The sequence below is a fragment of the Lampris incognitus genome, chromosome 1 (assembly GCF_029633865.1).
Source record: "Lampris incognitus isolate fLamInc1 chromosome 1, fLamInc1.hap2, whole genome shotgun sequence".
Classification (NCBI taxonomy): Eukaryota; Metazoa; Chordata; class Actinopteri; order Lampriformes; family Lampridae; genus Lampris; species Lampris incognitus.
Window position 1 is genome coordinate 102,495,566 of NC_079211.1, and position 13,313 is coordinate 102,508,878.

The window sequence follows — 13,313 nt, forward strand, 5'->3', positions numbered from 1 at the left end:
AACGGCGCAATGATCACACTATTCTCACTCAGCGGGGGAGAGATAACGCCGTCACAATGGCTGCCGTAACCAGCGTGGCGAGGCACGCGCGCCGCTTTACAACCAGCACGCGCGCACACCTCTTCCTCGTGCCACAATTCTGAAAACAAACCAGAATATTTTGTTGTTGTTGTTTTTTGTGTCGTTTTGTTTGTTTTCTCTCATAAGCAGCATTGCAGCACATGCTTTAAAATAGTGGCGGGTGACCCCCTGAAAGCACGCCCCCGCAGCGCCCACTGACTCTGCACGAGGACTGCGCCGTGTGCATGATTCCCGCCCTGCCGCGCAGAAGCCGGTGTCTGTAAATATCTTCATTTATATTCATGTACGTATTTACAGAGAAGTGGAAGTCAACACTGCACCTCGGGGCAGAAGAATGAGTCAGGTCTTTCTGCTTCATCTACAGGCGGAGTCGAGAGGCGGAGACGCTGTGACAGTCCCTGCAAGCTCTTAACGCCATTGCCAAAACACTCTAGTCAGGTTTCTTTTCTTTTTTTTTTACTTTTCATGAACAGCCATCAGTCATACTGATCCATACATTCCAATGGATTTTTACCACAATGGAATAATTAAAGTTTAAAAGAAAACAAAAAAACAAACAGAGCCTCAAAAACAATTTGGGTCATCGTCAAACCGGTGTTGTGTCGAATTTTGGCTAGGGGGAGAAACATCTCGTCGGAGAAACAGAATTCCATTCAACGCCGGCGACCATTCATGATTCTAGGAGCCGCACTGACGTTTGTTTTCTGCATGTTGTTGTTCTAGACACTTCCTGTTGTCGCAACACCTCAGCTCTGCATCTGTGGGGGTGCGGCAGCCCAATCTGTTTTTGAAATTGTAACAAGGGAGATACACAAACACCCCCCCCCCCACACACACACACACACACACACACACCACCACCAACACTACCCCCCTTGAGTGTCGGGAAACAGGGGGACTCCGTCTGTAGACTGTGTTGATTAACATCGTCCCAGTCAGCCGGTGAAAAACCCTCTTAAAGAAGTTTGTGCTTCCATGGCGCCCTCCAACTGCTGCGCTGCGCCGCTGAGCCAACACCCGCATGCTTCTCTGGCACTGATGCAGATTAAGTGATTAAGATGACACTTTCGTGCCAAACAAGACACCTAACAAAACTGGGAACTGGGCCTGTATTCCGGAAAGTGGGTTTGTGATCCTCGAGAGGAGGGAAACTCTGGGCTTTCCGTTCCGGAAAGAGAGGGAACTCAAACTCTGGGTCAGCTACCACCCAGAGTTTGAGTTCCCTCTCTTTCTGGAACGGAAAGCCCAGAGTTTCCCTCCTCTCAGGATTAACGAACTCTTTTCCACTAAACCCGTTTCCTGGACTACACCCATGGACAACACAACAACGCAGAGTTTCACATTTTGAGTCAATAATGGGGGGCGTCCGGGTAGCGCAGCGGTCTGTTCCGCTGCCTGCCAACATGGGGATCGCCAGTTCAAATCCCTGTGTTACCTCCGGCTTGGTCGGGCGTCCCTACAGACACAATTGGCCGTGTCTGCGGGTGGGAAGCCGGATGTGGGTATGTGTCCTGGTTGCTGCACTAGCGGCTCCTCTGGTCGGTCGAGGTGTCTGTTCTGGGGGGAATAGCGTGATCCTCCCACGTGCTACGTCCCCCTGGCGAAACTCCTCACTGTCAGGTGAAAAGAAGCGGCTGGTGACTCCACATGTATCGGGAGGAGGCATGTGGTAGTCTGCAGCCCTCCCCGGATCAGCAGAGGGGGTGGAGCAGCGACGGGGACGGGGTAATTGGACGGGTATAATTGGGGAGAAAAAGGGGGGACAATCCAAAAAAAATCTCCAATTTTTGTTATTTTTTTTAAATTACTATGAACCTCGATCAGAGAAAGCACAATTTACAAGGTGCAAGCATGCACTTCAACTCTTGGTCACATTTTTCATATTGAATGTTTGTTGGTTTCATTGCTTCAGGAGAGATTTGGTGAACTTTAAGTGTTTTTTATACTCTTCTTATGATTTAATCTGAGGTCTCTTATTTAATGTCTTCTTATGCCTTTATGTAAAACACTTTGAATTTCCTTCATGTATGAAATGGGCTATAAAAATAAATTTGCCCTGCCTTGCCCTGCCTTTCCCAAACTGAGCTATTATTCTAATTTGAATGGTCTCCCCGCCTGCCGCCCAGTGACTGCTGGGATAGACTCCAGCATCCCCGCTACCCTGACAGCAGGATAAGCGGTTTGGATAATGGATGGGTGGATGGACTTGGGTCATTTTTAAACCTTGACCTGCATCATTATTCGGGTTACTTTAACCTCAATAATTATTTTTGTGTTGTATTATTGTATTGCTTAAGTGATGTCAGAGAATGAAGCCAGGGGGAAAGGTCCCATCAAAAGGAGGGGAGAACCATCCATATCTAAATTTAAGTCAAACTAAGGCGCTCTATTTCAGGATCAGGAGATGGACCCTTATTAGTTAATATGTTAATTTGTGAGAAGAAAATTACAATTTGCTTGCATTGCTTTGTTGGTTGTGTTTAATGCTGTATTTCCCCGGTGCCGTATTTACATCCTTTTCTCCCTTGGCTACATCCTGTTATGTGTTGCTGCAACAATCCAAATTTGCCACAGGAACCATTACAGTCTAATCTAATCTAATATGATATAATCTAATCTAATATAATATAATATGATATAATATAATATGATATAAAGAGGAAGTGGAGCTCAATCTGTATACTCTCTTTGCACAAAATTTTCTTATTGGGGTAAGAGTGGCCTAGGTGTAAAAGCCCCTCTTTTCCTGCTCGTGTCTTTCATGCCCCCGGTGCTTCATATTCTGTCAGGTAGTGCATTACATTCATCTGTTGTGCCAGGTTAGACATCCTCTGATTAAACAGTTGGACTACCCCACAGAGTAGAAAACCAGCAGTCCTGTGGGGTCCGGAAGTTGCAGTTGAAAACCACCACCTTCATGTTAGCAATGCTCACATGTATGAATAAATGTTGCAAAACGTGGCTACCTGTTAGCGAAGTATACTTTTTAAACGAGTAAATCTCTCATGCAAATTGCCTTAGCAACTTAGACTTAATGGTGGCCTTGTTAGTGGAGATCTTTGTTGCATTGGTGTTTAACTACTCTAAATCCCAGAGAACCAAGCATCCTCCCTAATGATGTCCTGATGCATGCTCAATAACCCAGGTAAGAAAACCAAAGGAGGTTGAATCAGTTCATCTGGACACGACGTTTATTGGGAGAAACGTTTCATCACTCATCTAAGTGACCTCTTCAGTCTCATCTGACTGCAGGTATCCCCACCCTTATAAACAATACAGTGGCATAACCACCCAAACCAACGACCGGTGTCATGTGCAAATATGGGTGTGACCATTAACTAGAGTTACAATGGCCATGTGTACTATTCACGGAGGATTTGGGAATGTTTGCAATCGCAGCATTGTAAGATGGCAACAGATGTACTCTTAACCCCCCGCCCACCCACCCACCGGTTCAGGGATGGTCGTTCCCTCTTCGCATAGGTGGCCTCTTTGACTCCCTGTTCAAACCAACGTTCCTCCCTAACAAGGATGTGCACATCCCCATCCTTGAGAGGGTGGCCACTGGCCTGGCCTGGAGATGGGTGTAGAGGTGGTCACATGACTATTGTTTATAAGGGTGGGGATACCTGCAGTCAGTTTCAACTGAAGTATCTGTCAATAAAAAGTGTATCCAAATGAACTGATTCAACCTTGTTTTACTTCCCTTAATGATGAACAAAAGAGACAACTGAACCCAAACTTAAGCTCGCCATGTTGTAGTGTAGTATGAGCTTGGTCAGCGACTTCTCTGTCAAACTTGCTGCTACCTGCTTCAATCTTTCTCATCTGGCTGCCATGGGGAAGACATGAGAAGTTATGTGTTTTGTCATTTTTCCTGTGAAAGTCAGACCTGATAAGTAACTGATAAATCAAGCGCTGACAAAAAAAAGAAAAAAGATTTGCATATTTGTGTATTAGCCATCTTCTTTAATATGCCAGCGATAAAAAGTATCAAAAAGGACATTATTATTAGCATGTAAATATTCAGGACTGCAGTTCTACAAAGATATAAAAACAACATACATAAGCTGCAAGATACACAACCATTTTCCTGATCCTTGCAGCCCGACTCAAATACGAGTGTGTGAAGAGAATGTAAAACAGCACAAAGAAGGGGAACCTTGTTATTCGTTTTAGTAATATCATCTAGTTTCAGCATACATGTGCAATAAAACACAGATTTTAAACCAGATGTATGTTTTACACAATCTGGCTGAAAGCAGGAATTTACAGACCATTTCTTATAGTGTATTCTAGGGTCCAATTCCTTTTGAATCACCTAACAGGAGTGTATATTCACATTATCAGGGGGAATACCTGGATAAATGGAAAGAACCCAGCCACTGAGGATGCACGAGCCAGTGCGTTCTTAGTGCTGGTCCCAAGCCTGAGTAAGCGGGGATGGTTGAATCGGGAAAGGCATCCGGCGTAAAACCTTTGCCAAATCAAATATACGGACCATAATCAGACTTCAATACGGATCAGTCAAGGCCCAGGTTACCAACAACCACCACCAGTACTGTTGGCCAGCAGGGTGGTGGTGGAAACTGTGCTGCTGTTGGGCGACGGAAAAGGAGAGGGGGAAGGCATGTCCAGAGGCAGTGGGAGAAGAAGAGGGGTAGGAGTGTGGAGGTGAGAGTTGGAACTTGAATGTTGGCACAATGACTGGTAAAGGGAGAGAGCTGGCTGATATGATGGAGAGAGGGAAAGTAGATATACTGTGTGTGCAAGAGACCAGGTGGAAGGGGAGTAAGGCCAGGAGCATCGGAGGTGGGTTCAAACTCTTCCACCGTGGTGTGGATGGGAGGAGAAATGGTGTAGGGGTAATTCTGAAGGAAGAGTATGTCAAGAGTGTATTGGAGGTGAAGCAAGTGTCGGACAAAGTGATGAATATAAAGATGGAAATCGAAGGTGTGTTGATGAATGATATCAGCACATAGGCCCCGCAAGTTGGGTGTGAGATGGAAAAGAAAGAAGAATTCTGGAATGAATTAAATGAAGTGGTGGAGAGGGTACCCAAGGGGGAGAGAGCAGCGATTGAAGCGGACGTCAATGGGCATGTTGGTGGAGATAACACAGGTGATGAGGAGGTGATGGGTAGGTATGGTGTCAATGATAGGAATGTGGAAGGACAGATGGTGGTGGATCTTATGAAAAGGATGGAAATGGCTGTGGTGAATACATATTTCAAGAAGAGGGAGGATCACAGGGTGATGTACAAGAGTGGAGGAAAGTGCACACAGGTGGAGTATTTCTTATGTAGGAGGCACAATCTGAAAGGGACTGGAGACTGCAAAGTGGTGATAAGGGAGAACGTAGCTAGGCAGCATTGGGTGGTGGTCCTTAGGATGACTTTGGAGACCAAGAAGATGAAGAGAGTGAAGACAGAGCCAAGGATCAAATGGTGGAAGTTGAAGAAGGAAGACTGTTGTGTGGAGTTCAGAGAGGAGTTAAGACAGGCTGGGTGGTAGTGAAGAGTTGCCGGATGGCTGGGCAACCACTGCAGAAATAGTGAGGGAGACAGCTAGGGAGGTAATTGGTGTACAATTTGGACAGAGGAAGGAAGACAAGGAGATTTGGTGGTGGAATGAGGAAGTACTGCAAAGTATACAGAGGAAGAGGTTGGCAAACAAGAAGTGGGATAGTCAGAGAGATGAAGAAAGTAGACTGGAGTACAAGGAGATATGGTGTAAAGCAAAAAGAGAGGTGGTGAAGGCAAAGGAAAAGCCGTATTGTGAGTTGTATGAGAGGTTAAGGAAGGAGAAAAGGACTTGTTCTGATAGGCTAAACAGAGGGACCAAGCTGGGAAGGATGTGCAGCAGGTTAGGGCGATGAAGGATAGAGATGGAAATGTGCTGACAAGCGAGGAGAATGTGTTGAGAAGTTTGAAGCAGTATTTTGAGGGGCTGATGAATGAAGAAAATGAGAGAGAAGGTTGAATGGTGTGGGGATAGTGAATCAGGAAGGATTAGCAAGGAGGAAGTGAGGGCAGCTATGAAGAGGATGAAGAGTGGAAAGGCGTTTGGTCCAGATGACATACCTGTGGAGGCATGGAGATGTTTAGGAGAGATGGCAGTGGAGTTTTTAACTAGATTGTTTAACACAATCTTGGCAAGTGAGAGGATGCCTGAGGAGTGGAGAAGAAGCATACTGGTACCGATTTTCAAGAATAAGAGTGATGTGCAGAGCTGTAGTAACTACAGAGGTATAAAGTTGATCAGCCACAGCATGAAGATATGGGAAAGAGTAATAGAAGCTAGGTTAAGAGGAGAGGTGATGATTAGTGAGCAGCAGTATGGTTTCATGCCACGAAAGAGCACCACAGATGTGATGTTTATTTTGAGAATGTTGATGGAGAAGTATAGAGAAGGCCAGAAGGAGTTACATTGTGTCTGTGAATTTAGAGAAAGCATGTGATATTGTATGAGGAAGTCAGGAGTGGCAGAGATGTATGTAGGAGTGGTGCAGGATATGTATGAGGGCAGTGTGACAGTGGTGAGGTGTGCGGTTGGAATGACAGATGGGTTCAAGGTGGAGGCAGTGATTAAAGTGGGCCGGAGCTACCCGGATCCCGACACCGGCACTTCCCCTCCTCCCCCAAGTCAACCGGAGCTGAGATCCGGCACTCTGTAGACAGGAGTAATTTCAACCTTTTTGTCACAGTAAAATTTAAAACAAAAAACATGATGCAGCCAATTCACAAGCATTACAAAATAAATCGCAAATAAAGTCGTTCTTCTATTTTTACAGAGATCCCCCACTTACCAAATCCCACTTTAACCCCTGGGTGGAGGTGGGATTACATCAAGGATTGGCTCTGAGCCCTTTCTTGTTTGCAATGGTGATGGACAGGTTGACGAACAAGATCAAGCAGGAGTCTCAGTGGACTATGATGTTTGAAGATGACAATGTGATCTGTAGTGAGAGTAGGATGCAGGCTGAGGAGAGCCTGGAGAGGCGGAGGTATGCACTGGAGAGAAGAGTAATGAAAGTCAGTAGGAGCAAGATGGAATAAATATGCATGAATGAGAGGGAGGAGAGCAGAATGGAGAGGATGCAAGGAATAGAGGTGACAAAGGTGTATGAGTTTAAATACTTGAGTTCAGCTGATCAAAGTAATGGGGAGTGTGGAAGAGAGGTGAAGAAGAGAGTGCAGGCAGGGTGGAGTGGGTGGAGAAGAGTGTCAGGAGTGATTTGTGACAGAAGGGTATCAGCAAGAGATAAAGGGAAGGTTTACAAGATGGTTGTGAGACCAGATATGTTATACTGTTTGGAGACAGTGGCACTGACAAAAAGACAGGAGGTGGAGCTGGAGGTGGCAGAGTTGAAGATGCTAAGATTTTAATTGGGAGTGACGAAGAAGGACAGGATTAGGAACGAGTCTATTAGAGGGACGGCTCAGGTTGGATGGTTTGGAGACAAAGCAAGAGAGACAAGATTGAGATGGTTTGGACATGTGTGCAGGAGAGATGCTGGGTATACTGGGAGAAGGATGCTGAATATGGAGCTGCCAGGGAAGAGGAGAAGAGGAAGGCCAAAGAGGAGGTTTACGGATGTGGTGAGGGAGGCCATGCAGGTGGCTGGTGTGACACAAGAAGATGCAGAGGACAGGAAGAGATGGAAACGCTGATGAAATCCGCTGTGGCGACTCCTAACGGGAGCAGCCGAATGCAGTAGTATGGATAAATGGAAAGAGGAAACAAGAATAAGCAAGTATGTTTCATGGGTGTGACCTCGACCCTCTGTGAGCAAACATTGTCCATGCGAGACAAGAAAAGAGTAAAAACAAGTCAGACGTGAAAGAGAGTGCAGAATTGTACATCAATCATATCTACAAGAGAAAAAAGAAAAGGAGACAAATCGAGCCCGGCCCCATCGAACAGAAGCAAGTTTACAGGAAACTGCGGCACCTGTCCCACGTAATGTGGGACTGCTTACAAATGCATTAAGATTTTGCCTTGGGAGCATTTTGAATCCTCTTCCTGTTCTAAAGCTGTGTGGAAATGGCCTCCCCATGTAGTTTCACCAGCAGTGATATTGACACTGAGCTCTGCGGATGTATGTGTGCATGTGTGTGTGAGTGAGCGAGAGAGTGTGTGTAATAGTTATGGGGGAGGTTTAGAAACTATACTGAGCTGCTATTAAGTGACCAACCCTTTTCTCTATTGTATGTAGGTGGTGATATGGAGAACATGCAGTGCAGGTTTTTGGGTTTTTTTTACTCCTGTTTCGGTGTGCATTAAGGCACTGGAGGTAAGGTAGTCTCTACATCTACTCAACCCTGTATCGCGACCACACACGTGTACGCACACGAACACATTCTCATTCTTACTGGGGATCAGAAGAAAAAATTCGTTTTGTCACAATTACAGCATTATCCAGGCTTCTCGTTGGTGTACCAGGGGCTCGTTTATTCATATTCAAATCCTTAGTCATGAGAGTTATTCAGGCTCACACTTCCTATTTCCTCTCTCTCTCTCTTTCTTTCTCCCCTCTCTCTCTCGCATGCACACAAACACAGAGTGATGTCCAATTTCCCCATCTGGCTAAAGTGTTACCCCCGCATGGCTTGACAGATGTGTATGACACCTCGGGCATAAAGTCAATTCTCGGCCTTCTCTCTGCACGGATCAAACCAATGACACACAACAGGGCTCGTCCCTCCGATGTACAAACACCCTGAGCGACTACGCCGCAGCCAAACTTGGTTCTCCTCTCGACATAATGATGAACAGATAGCCAGGCCCGTGGACAGGCATTAGGTGGATATATAGATCCCTGTGCTGTATACACTGACTGAACACACAAAGCTGAAAGCCGTCAGTGACTCCTGCTGACATGGTTAGGGCGCTGATAAATCTGAAAACGATCCACAAACACCTTCTTCTCTTTCAGCAACGTTCTCCTAACAGGTTTTACCCCCCCCCACCCCCTCACCCAACCTGAAGGCGTCCACTTACACAGACAAACTCATGAACAGCAACGTTAATGCTCTTGCCACTTTTGATTTTTAACCGAGTATTCTCTCTCTCTCTCTCGCTCTCTCTCACACACTCTCTATCTCTCTCTCTCTATCGCTCTCTCTTTATCTATCTCTCTCTCTATCTCTCTCTATCGCTCTCTATCATTCTCTCTCCCTCTCTCTATCTCTCTCTCCATCTCGCTATCACTCACTCCCTCTCTCCCTCTCTCTCTCTATCTCTCTCTATCACTCTCTCTCTACCATTCTCTCTCCTTCTCTCTCTCTCTCACTCTCTCTATATCTATCTCTATCGCTCTCCCTCTCTCTCCCTCTCTATTGCTCTCTCTCTATTTCTCTCTCCATCTCGCTATCACTCACTCCCTCTCTCGCTCTAGCTAGCTAGCTCTCTCTATTGCTCCCTATCTAGCTATCTATCTATCTATCTGGCTATCTAGCTCTCTCTATCTCTATCTAGCTATCTAGCTATCTCTCTATTGCTCTCAATCTCTCTAAATCTCTCTAAATCTCTCTCTCTCTCTCTCTCCCTCTCTCTCTCTCTCTCTCTCTCTCTCTCTCTCTCACTCTCTCTCCATCTTGCTCTTGTTCCTTTTCCTCCTTGCTCCCGGAGCATCCCCCTGCTTTCCCAGTCAAGCTGGCACCGGATCGGGTGTTGGAGTTCGATCGGCTCACTTCACTGTGGGAGCGACTGAGTGTGCCGAGCCAACATATCTGCGGTTTTGACTGATTGGGTAAAATCAAAATAAAATGGTGTCTGTTCAAAGCTTCCCCGGGGCCTCTGTCAATGAAAGAGGTGTAGGGAGAATGGGAACCACCTGAAAAAAATCAAACAAAAAAAAAAGAAAATGAAGAGCTAGAAGATACCTGAACCTCGTAATCAAAAGCCTCGTCTGAGGGAACCAAGAAATAAACCTGCTGGTGTCAAATTGCTGCTCTGCTACGCACACAACATACTTCTCTGATGGCAGGGCATCTCCAAATACAGAGGCATGTCCCAGAATAAACCCAACTGTAGCGTGTGTGTGTGTGTGTGTGAGAGACAGTTGAGACCGAGACATTGCTGTAATTGTGCAGATGACAGCGCAAAGAGCAGTACTGGCACTTAGGTCGAGCCTCCATCCTCGTCACAGGGTTTGCCCGTGGGAGGACGAGGCAAAAAATAAATAAAAAACTGGAGTGAGACATAATTCAGGCGAAAATGGTGACTCTTCAGCCCATTCTCGGTGTCTCCACGTATTTTTGGCTGTGGAGTAGAAGCGTGATCAGGTGTGGGGGAGATGAGAACAGTGCTCGCTGTCTGAAAGGTATTCAGTGTGTCACGTCAGAAGCCACATGGCCATCAGATGGGAGCTGAAAGCAATCAAATGCCACCTCGTCCGTCCTGCTCTTTTAATTAGGATCAGCCACGGCAACGAATGGCATTTTTCCTGCCATCTCTGTTTATTGTGTGTGTGTGTGTGTGTGTGTGTATGAGACAGACAGAGAAAAAGTAAACCGAGTATGTCCGTGCATACTACGTAGGTGTGTACACACCGCTTCCTCTGTATGTTGGTGTGAGATGGGGGGGGGGATGGAGGGAGAGAGAGAGGGAGAGGGGTAGCGAGAGGGGGGAGAGGGAGGAGGGAGAGAGGGAGAGGGGGGAGGGAGATGGGGGAGAGAGAGAGAGAGGGAGAGAGAGAGGAGTGTGGCTATGCTTAAGTGTCTACATGCACATGTCGCCTGTGAATGTGTCTGGGTGTAATTCAGTGTCTGTGTGTGTGTGCGTGCGTGCATGCGTGTGCGCATGCGTGCGTGTGTGTGTGCGTGTGTGTGTGTGCGCGCGCGCAGCTTCAAATATATGACAATCCAGGTTCAATTAGCAGTTCAATTCTGTTCTCTAGCAGGTAATTTCTGCACCAGTAGCCACAGACAAGGTTTCTCGTAAGACCCAGCCTGCTGCACAGCGTCACTCACAACACCCTAATTCAATCACGGCCTACACGGGGCTGTTTTTAAGACCCTGCATTCCGTGGGCCCTAACGGCCCCTGTGCCTTTCCGGACATTTCCGACCACTGACCCCAGTGAGTCAATCCGGCCCCATGCATCTGTTCTCTGTGAGGCTGGTGATACGGGCTTGTGTTGTTTTCAGCACAACCTGTGAGTTAAGGTGAGGGACCCTGATGGGAAACTACGGCTGTTTTGCACCATTCTGCTCAGCAGGGGAAACCGCGGACGCTTTGAGCCCAATGCAGCGAGTGCCGTGGCCACGGTACAAGAGCCCACCGCCACCTCAGGAGCTGGGGGGCCTCAGCCAATCCCGCAGGGAGCTCCAGCTTATGCTAATGTGCGCATGACACAGCTTCACACACCCCGTCACAAATGCCCGTCAGATAGGAATATGCCTAGTGATACTTAAGAGCAGCTGTTTGGAAGGGTTTCTGTCGCGTGTGTGTGTGCGCGCGCGCGCGTGGTTGGACTTATACAGTGGAGCATGAATGAGTGTGCATGCAGTTCAACACACGAGCATAACGGGATGCAGAAAAAACTATGCAGACAACCTGAACAGCGTGTCTCCTCCTTCAGCAGCAGTACTCCTGACAGTTTAGGCTCCCTGAAAAGAGGCTTCACTGGGCACTGAGGGACCACGTGGCCTCTGGGAAGCTGTTAATCAAAATATGTGGATGTCTGGAGACCGTTTAGGATGCGGCTGCTGGTTCGCGCCAAGGCGTCGCGGCGGCTAACCAAAAACAGTGCTTTCTCCGGGAGCACGTCGTGTCCGGGAAGACACACATCAAGTGCACACACAAGTCGCTGTGAGCAAATACACAATTTTTTTCCTGCGATGGTTCCGTCTAATGCAATAAATACATAAATAAATGATGTATAACAAATTCAGAAAAGACAGCTGATGTTTGAGGGAAACTTCAAATGAAGGGCTTCTTTGTGATGCGTAACGAGGACGATCTTTACACATGGTGCTTGTGGGGGCAATGATACCACGTCTAAACCAAAACAAACGCCTGAACCACGTCCTGGTAAATAAACGCATCATTTTGGTTTCCGTATCCGGAGAAACCTGAACCAAACCTTGCACGCGGTGGCGCTAGGAGCTGTCCGCGGTGCTGCTGACCTCCGCGTCTCACAGAATGCGCTCTCAGACCGGCGGTCTTCACTCAGGTCCTCAGGTGCCGCCAGTACCGCTACTTTGCCGGGTCGTTAATTACATTCACCTGTTGATCTGGCGCTATCCAACTACCCCCCCACCCCCCACTCCCCCGGCTGGGGGCTGGAATACCTCTGACACAACAGGTGAACGTAATAAACTACCCCGCAGTATAGAGAAGCATGCAGTACCGGGGGTGCCTGCGGACCTGATGGAGAACCGCCGCGTTAGACCAAGCTCGGTGCCTGACAACGAGACGCCCACTTCTGGGTGTCACAAATACACGTCTGCTCCACGAACACCGTTCATGTTGCCGACCAGCCGTGTTCTCCCCCAACACACCGCGCAGCTCACGTCAACAGGTAACGTCTCACCTTCCACCTCGTCTTCCGGCAGGTTAACAGGGGCGCTGTAGGAGAGGATGTCGGGGATGGTGCAGATTCCCCGATACATCAACGTGGAGGTGACTGGGTGCATCGGCATGACTGCGACCTTTGGCTACCGCTTGCGCCCTCCTCATATAGAAATGTCTAGAGAAAGAATCCCAACTTCCCCCCACGGCGGATGAGAGCGGGAGGGAGGCAGTCCATTGATGAAGGAGGTACGAGACGGGTCGGAACCAGACGGATGAGCGAATTCCGCAGGATGTCCACCGAAATCTCGTTGTTGTTGTTGTTTTTGGGCAGAATATAGGCAGTGTCCCGGAAGGCAAAGATAACGTCTCCCCTCGTGTCAATTTGTGGCCTTTAGTGGAGTGATGTTGCGCTCAGCGGTGCGGAGCGTGGAGTCTGTGAACACATGGAACAGCAAACTAGCTGTGACCCAGAAAATGCGCACATCGTATCACCATCAACCCACACAAGCTCCGGCTCTCAAGCAGCGCAAGTGGGATGCTTCCTCTCGTAGTCTCTCACTGTGGAGGAACGATAAACCGACACAGACAGAGAGAGAGAGAGAGGGGGAGAGAGAGAGAGGGGGGGGGAGGGAGAGAGAGAGAGAGAGAGAGAGAGAGAGAGAGAGAGAGAGAGAGAGAGAGAGAGAGAGAGAGAGAGAGAGAGAGAGAGAGA

The 13,313-nt window shown here is 47.7% G+C and overlaps 1 protein-coding gene across 1 annotated transcript in view; it reads right to left on the reverse strand.

Moving 5' to 3' along the window:
• LOC130123612 (calcium-binding protein 7) overlaps window positions 1-12,729 on the reverse strand; it is a 51,215-nt gene extending 38,486 nt beyond the window's left edge. Inside the window, exon 1 of the mRNA XM_056292838.1 lies at window positions 12,621-12,729. Within this exon, the coding sequence (XP_056148813.1) occupies window positions 12,621-12,729 (109 nt within the window). The remainder of the gene's footprint in view (window positions 1-12,620) is intronic.
• Window positions 12,730-13,313: the final 584 nt, after the last annotated feature.